Source organism: Ursus maritimus, unplaced genomic scaffold (genome assembly GCF_017311325.1).
Source record: "Ursus maritimus isolate PB19 unplaced genomic scaffold, ASM1731132v1 scaffold_17, whole genome shotgun sequence".
In the NCBI taxonomy this organism is placed as follows: domain Eukaryota; kingdom Metazoa; phylum Chordata; class Mammalia; order Carnivora; family Ursidae; genus Ursus; species Ursus maritimus.
Window position 1 is genome coordinate 23,609,969 of NW_024424119.1, and position 18,168 is coordinate 23,628,136.

Here is an 18,168-nt window from a genome sequence, read left to right on the forward strand (position 1 = left end):
ATATACCCTAAGTTTCTCTCTCCTTGTTTCTGTTGTGCTTTTTTTACCTTCCTCATGGCATCTAACAAGTTTTAGAATTTAGTATTTGGTATTTTATTAAAATTTTATTCTCTTTTTAAAAATGTTCTGTTATCTTGATATGGTTGTGTATTTTGTGTGTATGTCTAAATTTGGGTTATATATGTAAGATTTTTATACTTTAGTTATATCTCTATTTAGAATTTTGAGTCTTTCATTTTAGACTGAGATTGGTGACTATATCTTATTCAGTCTTTTCTATTGAATAATGGTCTATGATGCATATAGTAGGCAATCCGTATGTGTTTGACTTAAGCTAAATGTACATATGGATTAGGTCCTGTAATTTAAATGTATGAACGAACCAAGGATGCCTGAGTGGCTCAGTCAGTTACGCATCTGCCTTCAGCTCAAGTTATGATCCCAGGGTCCTGGGTTGAAGCCTGTGTCAGGCTCCCTGCTCAGCGGGGAGTCTGCTTTTCCCTCTCCCTCTGCTCCCCACTCTGCTCCTGCTCATTTGTGTGCTCTCTCTCTCTCAAATAAATAAATAAAATCTTACCCAAAAAAGTAGGGAATTTTATCCACATCCTGAGGGAGTTATAGTTCGGTTGTTGGGAGACATGTTTTCAGTTTATGTGAACCATAATTATTGAAACCGTTGATGTTAAAGGTGATTTTAGCATCTCTCTGGACAGATTTTAAGCAAGGTCAAATTGTGGGGGGGGGGTCTTTTTATATACTTTAGGTTCACATGTGTCTGAAAATAAAGATATTTAGTTGTTTCTCAAGACTCTTGAATCTCAGTTCGTCATATTTGTCTGTTTTTGAAAGATTTTTTACAGAATGAGAAGAGAGCTAGAGCACATGAGCATGAACGGTGTGGGGGGAGGGGTAGGGTGAAGGGCAGTGTGGGGCTTGATTCCCAGTGTGGGGCTTGATTCCACAACCCCAAGATTATGACCTGAGCCAGAATCAAGAGTCAAACGCTCCACCGACTGAGCCACCCAGGTGCCCCTCTCTATTTTTAATTGAGTTTTTTTAGAAGCATGGTGCTACAAACGTAGTGCTTCTTTTTTAACTAAGAAATACATCTTGCAGATTGGTCAGAACTAATATTTATAATACAAAAACTGTTTAATAATTCTTCAGTGTTGGGGTGCCTGGGTGCCTCAGTTGATTGAGTGGTTGACTCTTGGTTTTGGTTCAGGACATGATCTCATGGTCGTGGGATTGAACCCCTCATTGGGCTCTGCGATCAGGGCAGAGTCTGCTTCAGATTCTCTTTCTCTCCCTCTAGCTCACTCTCTCTTTCTCTCACAAATAAATATATAAAGTCTTTTAAAAAAAAATCTTCAACATTGATTGCAAAGATGAAGAAAAAGCAGAATTGTTTTCTCCCCTAATGATGAGAGAACAAGTTTTCTAGGAATAAAAGAAACTTCAGCAGAAGTGATGTCCCTTTTTACATCATATTTTTGAGTATTTACTGAATGTGATGTTTGTGTCTCATAGAATGGAGACGTATGCATTTCGATTCTTCATCCGCCTGTAGATGACCCACAGAGTGGAGAACTGCCCTCTGAAAGGTGGAATCCTACTCAGAATGTCAGGTAAGGGTTTACGTAAGGAATAATCTGGCTTTTAGGTGGTTCTGAAGATTGGATATTATCTTTTAACAAATATAAAAGAATCCTTTCTGTACTTGGTTGTTTTGTCTTCTGCTAGAGCTTAAAGTAACACGTATGCATCATTTTGCAGAGTCATATTTACAGAGCAGTAATGGCATATGTCACTCATTTCTTTATGTTCCTCTTAGAAGATTTTTCTAGTCTGAATTCTTCCTTTTAAATTATTGTAAGTTCCATCCTGCATCTTTGGATCTCATGATTTCCATGTTTGGATTGGTTGCTTCCTTATTCTAGGATTCTTATTATATTTTGCAGAAAAATCTGTCTTTACAAACTCAATTGACTTCATGTACTTATTACTTTTAAAAGACCTTCCATTGTTATTTTTTGTTTGTTTTATATGTGTGTGAATGTTTCTTAATGATTTGAAGGGCTTGTGTATTTCTTTGATTCCCTTTGATTATCCTTTTTTTCTTCTCTAATTTTTATTTAAATTCTATTTAGTTAACTAACACACAGTGCAATGTTAAGATTATTCATCTGTTAATCAGTCTATAAATAGATGGATATTTAACCACTTGTTTGTTTGGAGTAGTGGTCTGTATGTTTCGGAGTTAGTCACCTAACCCTTAAAAGAATTTTGAAAAACTATGTACACTGTTGCATGTTTTTATAGGTTTTTGTTTGTTTGTTTGTTTTTTAATTTTATTTTGAGAAATCTCTACACCCAACGTGGGGCTTGAATTTACAACTCCAAAACAAAGAGTCGCATGCTCTACCAACTGAGCCAGCCAGGTGCCCCCACTGTTGCATGTTTTTAGGTGCAGGGTTCTTTTGGTGCCTCTCCCACTCCCCCTGCTTGTGTTCCCTCTCTCGCTGGCTGTCTCTATCTCTTTCGAATAAATAAATAAAATCTTAAAAAAAAATCATTATAAAAAAAATGAGGCAGAAATACAGCTTCAATTTCATATGTATACATAATGTATGAGTAATATACATTATATATTCTAATATATATAACATAAACAGACGTATTAGATGCAATGATTGAGACCGTATTTACATATGACAATGGAATAAAATTTTATATGGCAGTGAAACTAAATGCTTTTAATTCCTTCTAAGTTATTTGGCAAAAATCACAATGATCAATTGTCAGTCTTTAAAAAAACAAAACCGTTTTATTGTGATATAATTCCCATGCCCAACCATTCTCCCATTTTATGTGTACAATTCACTGTTCTTTAATGTAAGTAGAGTCGTACAAGTATCCCCACAATCAATTTTAGAATTTTTCTTTTCTTTTTTTTTAAGTAGGCTCTATGCCCAGTGTGGAGCCCAATGCAGGGCTTAAACTCACGACCCTGAGATCAAGACCTGAGCTGAGATCAAGAGTCGGACACCAAGCCGACTCAGCCACTGAGGTGCCCCGTGAACATTTTTATCACCTCTAAAGAAACTCATATCTGTTATCCTTCAACTCCCACCCCCACACTTCTACCTGCAACCCTAGGAAACCACCAGTCTACTTTTTGTCTCTATAGATTTACCTATTTGGATATTTTGCAGGAATAGTGTCATTCAGTATGTAGTATTTTTGTGATTGGCTTCTTTAACTTAGCATTTTTTTCAAGGTTCATCTTTGTTGTAGCATTAATCAGTACTTCATACCTTTTTATGGCTGAATAATAATTCCATTGAACGCTTATACCACACGTTGTTTATCCATTCATCATTCAGTGTCCCTTTGGGTTGTTTCCACTTTTTGGCTGTTATGAATCATGCTGCTATAAACATCATGTACAAGTTTTTACATATACACGTTTTTATTCCCTTGGATATATACCCAGGAATAGAATTGCTGGGTCATATGATAACTCAGTGTTCAACTTTTTGAGGAATTGCCAGAGTGTTTTCCAACATGGCTGCACTAAATAGTACGTTCCTACCAACAGTGAGAATTTGTTTCTCCACATCTTTGTTAACACTTGTAATTATCTGTGTTATTATAACCATCCTCGTGGGGGGACATGGTACTTCATTGTGGTTTTGTTATCGAGGTTTTCTCTTTTAAATGACTTTTAAAATTTTAGAACAGTTTTAGATTTTTGAAAATGTGAAGATAGTAAGATAGTTCTCTAGAATTCCATGCATGATACCAAGTTATATTTAAGAAGCATGTCTCCTTAGGCAACTGTGACAGTTTCAGACTTTCCTTGTTTTTCATGACCTTGACAATTTTGAGGAGTACTGATCAGTTATTGTAAAAATGTCCCCCGGTTGGGAATTTTCTGATGTCTTCCTGGTTATTAGAGTAGGGTTATGAGTACTGGATAGGAAGACCATGAAGGTAAAATATATTGTCATCACCTTGTATTAAGGGTACATAATATCAGCATGACTTACCACTGTTGATGTTAACATTCATCACCTGGCTGGGACTCGTTTTTAGGTTTCTCCCATGTAAAGTTCCTTGTTTTCCCCTTTCCATTCTGTACTCTTTTGATGGAAGTTATAGGTGCAGCCAACACATAAGGAATGGGAATTACACTTCCATGAGGCTGAGATATCTGTATAAATTATTTCAAAATCTTCTGCACAGGAGATTGATTAAAATCAATACCTAAATATGTATATATGTATGTATTTATACATTTATTTATTCAATCATTTTGTACATCTTTTTTCTTTAAAGAGGGAGAGAGAATCTTAAGGAGGCTCCATGCCCAGTACAGAGCCCCACACGGGGCTAAGTCTCACAACCCTGAGATCTGACCTGACCTGAAACCAAGAGTCAGATACTCAACTGACTGAGCCACCCCAGTGCCCCTTTGTTAGTCATTTTTAATGATCTGAAAAGCTAGTAACTTAACTAGGAACTCTACATTTGTTAAAAATGGAAAGTGGGAAGCTTCTTGACTTACATAAGGATTTCTTACTGGTTTCTACCAAGTTAGTTACTTCTCACCTTCTGGGAAGTGTATACCAAAGAGTCTGTTCAAGCATATCAGATTACTGTTGATCATGTGTTAATTATGCTGATTACTCATTCCTTTAGGTACCTTGTTCAATATAGTATACTTAGAAAGAATTGAGAAAATAAATATATTTTGGATTTCTATACATCTAGCCCATATATTTTTTAAATCAGAAAAAAGTGTCTCCCTTTTTTAATTCAAATAAGTGTGTTGATATACCTCACCTTGACAACCATCTTGCTTATGAATTCTAATTCTCAGATAGATCAGGCATAGAACTTTGCCAAAATTTATTATGTCTATGAAATTAGGAATCACCACATATTCCCCATACTTTATGCTTTACTTTAATGGGACTCTCCCTCAGAGATAATGCATTTCTTAATAATAATGAGAGGTGGAATTAGTAAGTTCCTTTTAATGAAAATGTAATTCCAGCAGCCCCTATCTATACATGTCTGAATTTATTGTACTCCATCACATACCAAAATACTTTTTTAAAACATCATTCTACACTTTTAACAGGATTATTTATGAGAAAGGAAAAACTATTGGCTTTATGTGTAAATTTCTCTTTCTTTTATACACTTTACATTTTATTACATCTGGGCAATGCATCCTAGGAATATTTGGGATGTGTGGAAGGTATGCATGCCTTTTGTAAAGAGCAATTGTGAAAAGGGATGCTGGAAAGGAGACCTGATCTGATACTTTATATACCCCCAGGTGCACGAATATATCAAAGACCACTTCTTTTGCACAGGATCTTTTATGATCATTAGCAAAATTCATATATTTCTACTTTTTCATCCCTCATATTCCTTATACAACACAGTTATAGCTGGTTATTTGTACCTTTAACCTATATTTATCCTATTACTTGATTTTTCAGCCTCAACCTGTATTTTTTTTTTTAAAGATTTTATTTATTTATTTGACAGAGATAGAGACAGCCAGCGAGAGAGGGAACACAAGCAGGGGGAGTGGGAGAGGAAGAAGCAGGCTCATAGCGGAGGAGCCTGATGCGGGGCTCGATCCCACAACGCCGGGATTACGCCCTGAGCCGAAGGCAGACACTTAACCGCTGTGCCACCCAGGCGCCCCTAAAAAATTTCCTTCTTGAAATGTTCCGATTTTGTGTTTTTGTGTATTTTAATCTGAGACTCTCATTCCTGCCATGTGTTTTCAGGGATATATCAGCCAGCAGTAGCTCCAGGATTGCATGGAGGAAGTATTAAATTTGTTAGTTGCTTTAGAGGCATAGAGAAAAACTGTAATATATGACCCATGAAACTGTCTCATTTTCAGGGTGCCTGTTTAGTTTCTGCCTTTGGCTCGGGCCGTGATCCTGGGGTCCTGGGATGGAGCCCTGCATCAGGCTTCCTGCTCAGTGTGGAGTCTGTTTCTCCCTCTTCCTCTCCTTTTGCACGTGCACTCAAATAAAATTTTTTTTTGAAAATCTTAAAAAAAAAAAAACGGTCATATTTTCCCACTCATGACAGATTTCTTTGCCGTGATGTCCTCTTTAAATTCCTCTCCCATCTTGAAGATACATAATAAGGACTGAATTTTAACTGGGTCATCTGGTGTTATGGGTCCATCTTTTGAAATGGCATAAATGAGAGATTAAAAGGACCTGGGTTAACTGGAAGAGTCAGGCATTGGGCTTCACTTCTCTGTAGTTGCCAATCGGTTTTCATCAAATAAGGCTATGCCTGTAAAACCTAAGAATCTCAGTCAGTCATTCTGTTTCTCTTCCTGTGTATGTGTATGTTTTAAGAGTCAAAGTAAGTTTAGGCTTTTAAGAATGAACCCTTTCTACCTCACACTGCCTGGAGATATGTGTATAATATTGAAGAAAAATGCCAATCTTTAATCCTGCAAAATGCCAAACTTTGCCTGCTTAGTTTCCGGGCAGACTCATAAGCCAGGTCTTATTTGTTGTGCTAGGGCCAGTTTTTATGCTCTCCCTCCTAAAGTTGTACTTGTGGTGACATAGTAGCTAACAAAGAGAGGTCAAAAACTGGGGTGGGTGTGGGGTGGAGGGGCACCTGGCTGGTTCAGTTTAATAGAGCATGTGACTCTTGATCTCCGGGTTATGAGTTCTAGCCTCACATTGGGTGTAGAGCTTACTTTAAAAATGGGAGGCCAGACCCAACTCATTGACCATTGTCTGTATGTTGAAAAGGGACAGATACAGTATTACTCATTGGGTCATAGATGTCCAATTCTGATTTTTTTTTTTTACGATTTTGTTTTACTTATTTGATAGACAGTAAGAGAGCACAAGCAGGGGAAGTGGCAGAGGGAGAGGGAGAAGTAGGCCCCCCAGTGAGCAGGAAGCCCAGCGCAGGGCTCCATCCCAGAACCCTGGGATCACGACCTGAGACAAAGGCAGAAGCTTAACTAACTGAGCCACCAGGTGCCCTAATTCTGATTTCTTATCTCCCTTAAATACTACTTTAGTTTTGATGTTTTTAAAACCTGTCTGGGCTCTATGAACTTCACAACTTGCTAGTTTGCTCTTTGATTGCGTGTGTGTGTGTGTGTGTGTGTGTGTGTGTGTGTGTGATTAATTGGTCTTCATTTTCTTTTGGTGTCTTTATTATTTACAAACTTATTTTTATGCAAAAGAGGATAGCCACATCTCTTTGACAAAGATTGTGAAACAACCAAAAAGATCAGAACTATGAACCAAAAAAAAAAAAAAAAAAAAAAGAATTTGAAGACTATATAAAGTGGAGAGCTTTTGACTGTCCTTTTGTCTGCACCTCTCTCCTCTGAGAGTTTTTTTTATTTTGGTCTAGATTCCCTATTTTGAAAACTTCTACCATAGTCCCTTGCCCTGGCAAGGGTGGAGGGAGCACATTTATTTGTTAGAGTATCTCTAAATCCAGGAATGGTGGTGGTCCTGGGAATTGTGCAATAATTGAAAACACTTCAGAACCGATTTTCATTTTTATCCCAAATTGTTACTGGATTTAGGTCTGCTTTAACACGTTAAACCCTTACACTGCTTCGACAACCAGACCTGTCTGTTCCTCCAAACATGCAGTAGAGAAGGGCATAGAATTTTTCTTTGTAGGAAGTGAGTCTGGGGATGGGTCCTCAAAAGTCTGTTTTTGCTAATCCAATAAATTTATGTCTAAACACCACACAATTGTCTAAATGGACAAGTGCAACTCCATATTACTGCTAAAAACCAAAGCTTCATGTGGAACTCTGAATTTACATAGTAGTGTAAATTGTAGTGTTTTTCTGGACCCTTTCCCATTTGTTTATGATCTGAAGGAAACCAGTCCCTTCAGTGGACATGAGTGACCTCTTCATTGTGTTTATTAATTTGATAGTTTTGTTATTTGGTCTTTCATTCACCTATTGTTAACCCTCTCTACTTTCTTTTTTTCTTCTGAAAAAAATACAGTAAATGAATAAGGATTTTCGAACGCTTAAACTAACAGAAGATGGCAACAAAAAAATGTAACCATTTGAGTAGTTGCACGATTCAGTTCCGTGTTACTCATTCTATTAGTATTGTCATAGGAGTTCATTTTTTCCTTTCTATAAAAATAGGATTAAGGAGTGCCTGGCTGACTTAGAAGAGCATGCAACTCTTGATCTTGGGGTCTTGAGTTTAAGCCCCATGATGGGTGTAAAGATTATTTTTAAAAAATTAACTTAAAAAAATAGGGTTAATAATACTTACCTTGCAGAGTTGTCTACAACATGCTCCAGGGTATAATGCCTGTGTTAAATTACTTTGGTACAAATGCTAGACAGTTTAAATTATGTATGACATTACTCCCAGACCTTTTCCAGTAATGATACATAGATAAAAATGAAATTATTGTATTTGTAGATCACAGTGTAGTAAACTGAAGGGGCTCCTTTGACCAGAAGTAGTTGCAGAGGCTCAGGTTATCCCAGGTCCCACCTACCCAACTACCTACAGGAATCAATAGGTAATTTACTTGTAACCCATCCACAGCATACTGGTTGGGAAAGTTTAAATATGGTGTTGTATATGAATTACATCAGGAATCTTTGTTAGAGAAAAAAGTCTTAATTCTGCTTTGCGTTCCATTGGCCTTGTTATTAGGCAGACTCTTAACCACTTGGTGATAAAGATGGCCACCTGCTCCAGACTTTCCTTATTCTCACAGTTGTCAATTCAATCAAGAATAAAAAGTAATTGCCTTTCTATTAGATGAGGACATCATAATTTCTACCAGGGTTCTGACTGGCCCATCTTGGGTTACATGCATACCCCCAAAACCAGCATCATGACTAGATGGATGGAATCTTTTGGCCAGCACTGGTGATACATCTGCTGATGTGGTTAGGTAGGTTGTGTGTACGAAGGTGTGGCATGATATTGGGGAAGATTAACCCCACCAGAACCAACAGAATGGATTTCCCATTAAAAAAAAAAAAATCCTGCTGTCCAGAGGAAGGGAAGAAGTGAAATGAAAACATACTGGGTTAGCTACTTCCACAGTCTAGTATAGTGCCTAACACTTTTTCTGAAAGCGTCATGGATTTCAGTGTAGAAGTACATGGTATCAGAAGTGAGTTCTTGATGAGCACTGGGTGTTGTATGCAACTGATGAATTATTGAACTCTACATCTGAAACTAACGATGTAGTATATGTTGGCTAATTGAATATAAATTTGAAAAAAAAAGTTCTTAGGAATGGATAATTCACCATTTTATTTTTTTAAAAGATTTTATTTACTTGACAGAGCGAGAGCGCACAAGCAGGGGTAACATCAGAGGGAGAGGGAGAAGCAGGCTCCCCGCTAAGCGGGGAGCCCGATGCGGGGCTTGATCCCAGGACCCTGGGACCATGACCTGAGCTGAAGTCAGACGCCCAACGATCTGAGCCACCCAGGCACCTTGATAATTCACTGTTTTAAAAATTGTATTTCCTATTGTAGTATTTTAATAGTTGTCCAGTATGGTAGCCACTAACTGCATGTAGCTGTTTAAATTAAAATTAAATGTAAAAATTAGTTCTTCAGTAGCACAAGCTACCTTTCAGAGTGCTCACTGGCTACATGTGGCTGGTGGTTATCATATTGGATAATACAGATTATTTACATAATCACAGAAAGTTGTATTCAGTGCTGATCTAGACCAATAAAAGTATTTTTTCCTCTTTATACCACACTTTGTCCTATCCTATTTATCTAACAGGTTTTATATATGTTTTCTTCTGAGGCAGTTCTTTGTAATTTTCTACACACAGGTTTTGCTTCTAGGATGTTATGTCAGTCCATTTCCCATCATTGGCAGTGATGAGTTTCTTTTAATCTTTATTTTATAATGTAATTACTGAAGAAATCCAGGAGAATCTTGGTGGGGAGGGGCAAGGAGTTATTCTTAACCTAATAGAAAGGTGTGTGTGTGTGAGAGAGAGAGAGAGAGAGAGAGAGAGAGAGAGAGAGATGGATTTTAACTAGATGGGAAAGTTGTCTGTGAAAGCGCCTTTGTCATAATCTTGTATAATCACATAACAGAAACTCTCTACCCTTTTTAGGAAAAGGTATCATCAAATCAAACATCTAATTGCCTGGCTCCCTCCCTTTATTTTTTGCTTGGGGCAGGAGCAAAAGGCTATTTTGCAACAACACAATCTATAACCTCGCAACAATGAGAAAAGGTAGAGAAATTTAATTTTTCTCCCCATTTTTTCCTTACATACATGCACATGCACAGAGCTTTTAGGGAAAAGAAGCTTGGTAATAATTTGAAACCTTTTTGGAACCTGTTCTGGTTATTTTTCCAACAGAAAAATGTGTGGTTAAGCTGTTTTTTATATGGAGACGAAAATTGCCTGTTTTATCTCCCACAATACTTACAAACCTTGGGAGAGAAGGGATGGCATCTAACTTGCTCACTGTTGTACACCCAACATCACAGTTGGTGCCTCTGGCACACACTAAGTACTTAAGTAAATATTTTTGAATAAAGATTTCCATCATTCAGAGACTAGTTCTTCCTTGTCTGGGCTATTGTTTTCCTCCATTTTCCTGCTTTTAAGTGTCTTTCTTCCCTCAGAAGTATGGGAAATAAATACATTTGTATGTAATACCATTTTTCAGATCCTCTTTAGCAGCCATGATAAGAAGTGGATGTGTGGAGCAGGATCATTTTTACCATCTCCCCAAAAAGCTAATTTTGTTTTCTTTTGCTTTTTCCTATTGTACTTAATTTGTTGTTTTCAAAATTTGTAATTTGAAAAGCTTTTGAGCTTCCACTTTCTGCAGATTGGAACATGTAGCCATTTGAGAGCATGCCCTGTACAGAGTTTATTCTGTGCCCTGCAACATGACCTTTATGTTCGGCTCACAGATTTCCTTTATTTTGTCTCCTAGTTAGCAGCTTTATTCTAGCCTAACCAGCTGAGTATTGAAAATAAAATTTTATATTCTATTTCTATTCCCCTAAGGTCTCATATTGTATTAAATTTAAAAGCATAGTATTTTTGGATCCTGTAAATATGAATATCGGTTGCTGACCCTTTCCCCCCCTCCTGTTTCTAGGACTATCCTGTTAAGTGTAATCTCATTGCTCAATGAGCCCAACACCTTCTCCCCAGCCAATGTGGATGCTTCGGTTATGTTCAGGAAATGGAGGGACAGTAAAGGAAAAGACAAAGAATATGCTGAAATCATTAGGTAAGGTGTTTTGTTTTCCCTTCGGTTTGATTACTTCAGGTCTTCATACAGAACTAAAGTATATCCTAGAACCATGGCTTTAAATCAGACTTAAAATATCCACTCCATTTCTCTCAATTAGATTTATTGTTTGGGAAGAGCTTTCTGCCTGAGCCTAATGAGTTTGTTTGGCTTTTGAGAATGCACACACTAGAAGCAGCCAAAACTTCCAGGTTCTGAACCAGTGAAGCTCGCAGCTTTGCCTCTGAATCATTTCAGAACTTTCAGTATGTCCATTAAGTGTAGCAAACACCCAGAGTATTCTGGACATTGTTTTTAAAAATTTTAATGAAGCCATATAGTTTATTGGCCCTGTTGACCACAGCAGCAAGTATCTTCTAGGTATCATCATTATCAGCCACATTAGTATATTGTTTAACAGAGCCCTTCTAGCTTCCTCTCCTTGGGAGAGTTGGAATCCACCCATAGCTCTGTCACCCCTCAGATGACCTTTTACCAGTTAATTTTTTGGGTCTTTGGTTTTTCTATCTGTATAAAAGAGGAAAAAGTAGAAGGTATTGGGGCTGAACCATTCATCTCTCGATCATACCCTGAGTAGGACTTAAGGTCTTCTTAATAGTACCTAGGAATTGATACTTGAATTGCAATAAATTCACTTCCTCTTAGTACTGTTATGTTTTTATATCCTTAAAATAGAGCTCCAAGGACAGTTCCAGCACATTCTGCACATAGTTTAGTAAGCACTACAGTTTATACAAATAGAGTCCCTCTTTGTAACTCTAGTGAGCACGATGTCATGTGATATACAAAAAAAAAAAGGAAAACTGCATAGAAATATAGCTGAATAATATATAGATGAGCAGTTTTCAAAGCTTTCTGCCCACTAGAATCATCTTTAAACCCCCCTTCCATATCCATAGTCATTTAGTGAGATTGTAAGGGTAAAATCTGGGCATCTGTATTTCGTTTTTACCAGCCACCTAGCTGACTGATGTATACCAAAGACTGAAGATAATTAGTATAAATAGTAAGGACCTAGACATTGGGAGGAGTTGGAGTAGGTTGAAGATTGAAAGATGGGCGTGCTTCATAAAATAGTCAGGGTTAAAGCCTGAGCCTGATGTTCAAGGAAAGATAGGATTTAGTAAGTGAAGAATTCGTATTCTGTTTCTTAATTTATGGGTTTATCTCATTCTTTAATTCTTTCCACATTTATTATGCACCAGCTTCATGTCAGGTACTGTTAGGTCATGAAGGCAGTCTTTTCTCCTTGAGGAGTTCACACTTTACTTAGCAAGAATTTGTAAACAAATGACCATATAATAAGATGAGTGCAAATACATACTTTATGAGCATAAACAAGATACAGTGGAAGGAATATGTAATGCTGTGGAGTTCCTAGGAGAGGTAATACCTCATAACCATGACTTTTTCAAGTAGTAAGGGAAAGGAGAAAGCCCCTTCAGGGAGGAAACAAGCTTGCTAAAACACAGGTAGCTAACAGCATGGCATGATGAGAGAACTGTAAGCAGCTTTACGTTGCTCGAATGTAAATTCTCATTTCAGAAGAAATGGGAAAATCAGAGAGCCATCAGATCTTAAAAGACATTTGAAGCCACGATAAAAGGCTTTTGTCCTTAATCTTAGGAGTGGTGGGGTATCACTTGAAGATTTTAGGAAGGGAAGGGAAAATGGTATGAGTTCTGAAAGAATCCTAGTTGACCAAAGGAGGCTGAGATAGGGAGGAGAAGCCAAGATGAATAAACAGAGGCAGTGGCAGTAAGAAAACAGATTTGAAAATAGTTGGGGCTTTGGAGTGAGGTTTATGATTTTAGGAAGTAATACTCTTAGAAGAAAAATGGGAGAAGCTGGCCATAGAGGTTGAAAATGACAACTGCAGACTTGCTGCTGAGTTAGGGTTCCTATTGAAACAGGGTGGAGACATCCCAAAGGCTTATTGAACGGTGTAGGCCTCAGAAGGTAGGGGCTGGAGCCTGATGGTTTTTGAGAGCTGTCAGCGTGAAAGGGAATGGTGGTAAAAACCATGGGAATGACTAAGATGGCCCAGGGAGAGACAGAGAGGGGAGAGATTCAAGCCAGGATGCATCAGCAACACCAGGATGTCAGGCTGGGCCAAGTAAGGCAGACAGCAAGATCTGTGGAGAACCATGTTATTAGAGGCAGCAAAAGAAGATGAGGGGGGCAGTTTGTTGTTTTATGGTCAGTTTTCATACTTGTTGAAGGAAACTTCACCCTTCCACCCATCCAGTCAGTCATTTTTTTGCACAGCTGTATGTGCCAGGCTGTATTCTAGGCATTAGGGAACTAGAAGAAAGACAAGTTCTCCAGTGAAGTTCACATCGGGGGGCGAAGGGGACGGGGAAGAAAAGTTAACAAATGGGCAAGATCATAAAAAGAAAAATGATTAGATAGTGGTTAAGTAGCATAATGTGCAGGAGTGACTAGGTGGCTGCTTTAACTTGGGTTGTCAGAACAAGCTACTTCTAAGTTCAGATCTGAGTGACATAAGCAGCCAACCATGTGTAAAATCAGGAGAAGAAAAACCGATCCACACGGAAAAATAAGTGTTGTTCAAGGTACTAAAAAAGAAAAAGGACCAGGATGGCCTATATATTTTGGGTGACAAGAATGAAGTGGGAGGCAGGTGTGTCATGCGACATTGGAACCCTGCACAGGCTATTTGGAACCTACTCTAAGTGTAAATGGCAGGATTATTGAATTAAGAAGAGTTGTTGGGACTGCACTGAGTTTGGTGTGAGACGAGGCAGGGGAAATACAATGGCTGAGGTCATTTCTGGCTAACCAGCATCCAAGAGCCACTGCTTTTAAATACCCATCAAGGGTCATTGTTAAGTGTTCTTCCCAACAGTACCTGATGGATTGAGAACCTTTGGTGTAGTATCTGTCAGATTCTTTTAGGCAGGCACTGAAATTCAGAAACCGGAGTCATAAGGAATCTTTTTTTTTTTTTTAAATAAGGGATCTTGGTTATTAAGAAAGGCCGGTTGTAAACCCATCTTCAAAGCAGAGACTTACATTAACCATCTCTCTTCAGGAAACAGGTTTCAGCCACTAAAGCCGAAGCAGAAAAGGATGGAGTGAAGGTCCCCACGACCCTGGCGGAATACTGCATCAAAACTAAAGTGCCTTCCAACGACAACAGCTCAGATTTGCTTTATGACGACTTGTACGACGACGACATCGATGATGAAGACGAGGAGGAGGAAGATGCCGACTGCTATGATGATGATGATTCTGGGAACGAGGAGTCGTGACGTGCTCCTTCAGTGCCCCGTACTGCCCTGCCGTCTCAGGCCAAAGGGAGGGGAGCAAGTGGGGACCTAGCAGTGGCCCCTCAGCAAAAACCTATCACCGGGGGTGGGAAAAACAAACACGGCTCCTGCTGACTCCCCTTATGGATCTCAGTTTGCTCCTTTTTATGGACCTCTTAATGGAGAGAAAGTAATCCTCCACAGAATGTCTGAATTCTTGCATTCTTTACCCTTCCATCACTGTATTGATTTTTTTTTTCTTCTTCTTCTTCTTTAAACCCAAACTCTCGCCTCACTTCGTCTCTACAGAGTGTTCACAGCAAAACACATTTGGTCAGTTTTTAGATTCTTGAAGAATAGTCTTTCATCAAGACGTTTGATGTGTTTAAAGCTGGGAACCCATTGGAAGTTCACAAGTGCTGCATATGCTGAGTAGCAAAAGAAAATGGAAAAAAAAATATAAAAACCCCACAAAACAAACTTAAAAAAAAAAATTGCCAAGGTTTAGCTGCTCATTTAGTGTGTGTGCATTCGATCAGCCCCATGGTGGTGAATTTTGTTTCCTTTCCCTTCTTAAGGCTGGGATACAATGGGCGTCAGGGACTTTGTGCTAAGCCTGATGAAATGTGTTCCTAAGGGCACAGAGCCCCTTCAGCCTCCAGGAAATCATCCTAACACAGGGGGGCCTCAGCTACTCTGAGGAGAGAGATCAGATTTTGTTTTTTGAAATCGATTGGGATCTAAAGCCTGAAATAAATATTCATACTTTACATAGAACTGAGCACTTGATTGCTATTTATTTTAAAAGACAGAGTTGATACCCTCCCCACTCCGAGGGAGCGGGGAGAGAGTGGAGATTAGTGTGTGTGTGTGTGGAGTCTTAGTGATGGGAACAAGGAGTTTAAAATCACTATGCCAATTTTGGTTGATGCTGCTGGGGGAAAAAAGTCAAAACTACTGGTGACCACTGTTGGGTGAGAAAAACATCTGTTTTATGTGAACATGGCCTTTCCCTCAAAGATTTTTTTTAAAAATCCTCATGGTGAGAGTGTAAGTAGCCAGTTTTAATTACTCAGTATTACTCCTAGGTGCATGTGTTAAGATTTTGGTTTTCATTGAGCTGCTTATGCCGATAGTGATAGCTGTGGATAGGAGACATGAGTGACCAGTTCCCGCTTTCCTCGTGGATGTGACCTGGACTTTTCTCTCCTTTCAAGTACTCTGGCTGTGGAGGGCAAGCACAAGTTGTGCATGGAGCTTGCCCTGGGCTGCTTTGACTCTTTTGGCAGGGCCGAGGGAATTGGCTGCAGGCAGTGTCTGGGCAACGGCTAGATCTTCCAACTGTGCAGTGGCTGCAGCTTTGACTTCCCCGGTCTCAATCACGTGTTACTTCAATCAATATTGAGATCCATCAGCCTTCACCAACCAGGGACTTCAGAACTTGGCGGTGATTTTTCTTTCTTTTGGGAGTGGGCCAGTTCATAGGAGGGCAGTGTTCTTTCAGTGGGGAAAATCATTATAATGTAATAGTAGTACAGACTTCGGAAGGAAAATCTGAGCAGAGACTGGTTACAATCCTCCTCCAGATCCGTGTGTACCGGTGTCAACTTCCTTTCTTCAGATCACAGCTCAGAAAGAACCAAAGGGTTGATGAGGGACGGGGGTAGGATGGATCCTAGAACAGAGTAGGTGATGCTTACTTCCTTAGCTCCTCCTTCCTTTCTGATCTCAGGGTTTTCATTCGCTCTTCAAACTCCAAACATTTGCTAATGCCCAGACCTCTCTGGCCTCCTAAAGTTTGATTTGGTATTAAGTGGGAAAGTTAAATGCAAAGGTTCATATGGGACAGTGTTGAACCTGGTCCCAGAAGCTCTGTCCAATCCCCATGGGGCTAGGACTACTTGCACCCCTGAATCTAGTGATTCCAGTCAGATTCCGAGAACAGAGCAGCTCTTTGTGACAAAACACTGGCCGCAAATTCTCATAGAAGGATGTTGGAACTAGCTTTTTACACCCCACGCTTCTTAAGTAATGCTTCCAGATAACCTGCATATCTTCTGAAGCCCAAAGTCTCTCCTAATGCTGATTACCCCCTATCACCCCCACACACGTTTACAGCCAGTAGGTTGGTCTTCTCTCTTGGAGCCCTAAGATTAAGGCTTTTCTTTCTTCCCCATGCCGCGAAAGCATTTCTCTGCCAGGGCAGGCCGAGCACCTTGGCATTGCGGAAGGTGCTGTGCTGCTCCGCCCTGTCCCATTAGGCCCTGTTGGCCTCTGTTGCACGTTGACTCAGGGAGCCAGAGAGCCAGGTAGAGGTCATACCTCTCAGCCCTTTGGGGTGTTACTATTGAGGGCTGGGTTTGCCTCTGATAAGAGTACAATCAGTTCCAGAAAAGACTGGCATGTGTTGATTGGCTAGCAGGTAGACATTCTGATAACTCAGACTGACCTGTAAAACCCAGATGCTGGTTCCAGAGCTCTGTCCTGAGAACACATCCTGTGGCAAAAGAAAACTTGAGCATGTAATTTTTTTTCTTTTTGGGAGTAGAGGTCTCAGGCTCGGGCCAGAATCTTTGTAAGTACAGTTGTGCTGTTATTTGGTGTTCACATGAATTCAGAATCCTGAGTTTTTTAGATTCCTTTTGATTCTAGTGGAGGCCTCACTGGATGCTCTTCAGGTCTGTGTGTTTTGAGGCTGGGTGGAGAAAGTAATATCATGATTCCGTTGTTGCTTCTCAAAGTCTTCCCGCTCTATTTCATATCATTCCAGAGTTCTTTTCTATTAGCCAGACTTTTTTGTGGTCCCCTCTTTCCTCTTCCCTGGAAATTACTTGCTTCTTTATTTGCTGGTTTCCTTATGTTTGGGACATATACAGTAAGAGATTGTAGGGGAAAGTGTGTAGTTCTCCACTGAAAGTTAACTCCCCACCCCTCCCATTCTGATAAAAATGGTTTACATTTACAAAAAGATTCAGATGCAATTTTCAACTATTCTGAAACCAGCAGGACACACCTGACTTTAATAGTTTTCTTAGCTGAAATTGTAGATGTTTTTCTTCAGTTTAACTTATGAGAAAAGATTATCTGATGCATTTTTGTGTTGAACTTCCCCTTTAGTGGTTTATTTTGTCTTTTTCTGCCCATCTGTCTACTAATAAAATGTGAAATAAAATATACCTGTATTGCTACTTCCCCATGGGATGACCCTCTTCTTTCTTTGTGTTAAAGAAAATGAAAAGGTGGTCTCAGTACTTCCACTGTTCCCTCACAGATTATGCCCATGACTCAGCTGAAAAAAATAAACAAAAACCAAAACCAGGGGCGCCTGGGTGGCTCAGTTGGCTAAGCGTCTGCCTTCGGCTAAGCGTCTGCCTTCGGCTCAGCGTGCTGGGATCGAGCCCCACATCGGGGTCAGGCTTCCTGCTCAGCAGGAAGCGTGCTTCTCTCCCTCCTCCACGCTCCTGCTCTCTCGCTGCCTGTCTCTCTCTCTCTCAAATAAATAACCAAATCTTAAAAAAAAAAAAAAAAAAAAAACAAAACCAAATCTCACTGACCTGCCTTTTAGGATAT

The 18,168-nt window shown here is 39.4% G+C and overlaps 1 protein-coding gene across 1 annotated transcript in view; it reads left to right on the plus strand.

Moving 5' to 3' along the window:
• Positions 1-17,790, plus strand: part of UBE2R2 (ubiquitin conjugating enzyme E2 R2) — a 101,415-nt gene extending 83,625 nt beyond the window's left edge. Inside the window, exons 3-5 of the mRNA XM_040631532.1 lie at positions 1,531-1,628; positions 11,171-11,305; positions 14,382-17,790. Of these exons, the coding sequence (XP_040487466.1) occupies positions 1,531-1,628; positions 11,171-11,305; positions 14,382-14,601 (453 nt within the window). The 3' untranslated portion in view covers positions 14,602-17,790. The remainder of the gene's footprint in view (positions 1-1,530; positions 1,629-11,170; positions 11,306-14,381) is intronic.
• The last annotated feature ends 378 nt before the right edge of the window (positions 17,791-18,168 follow it).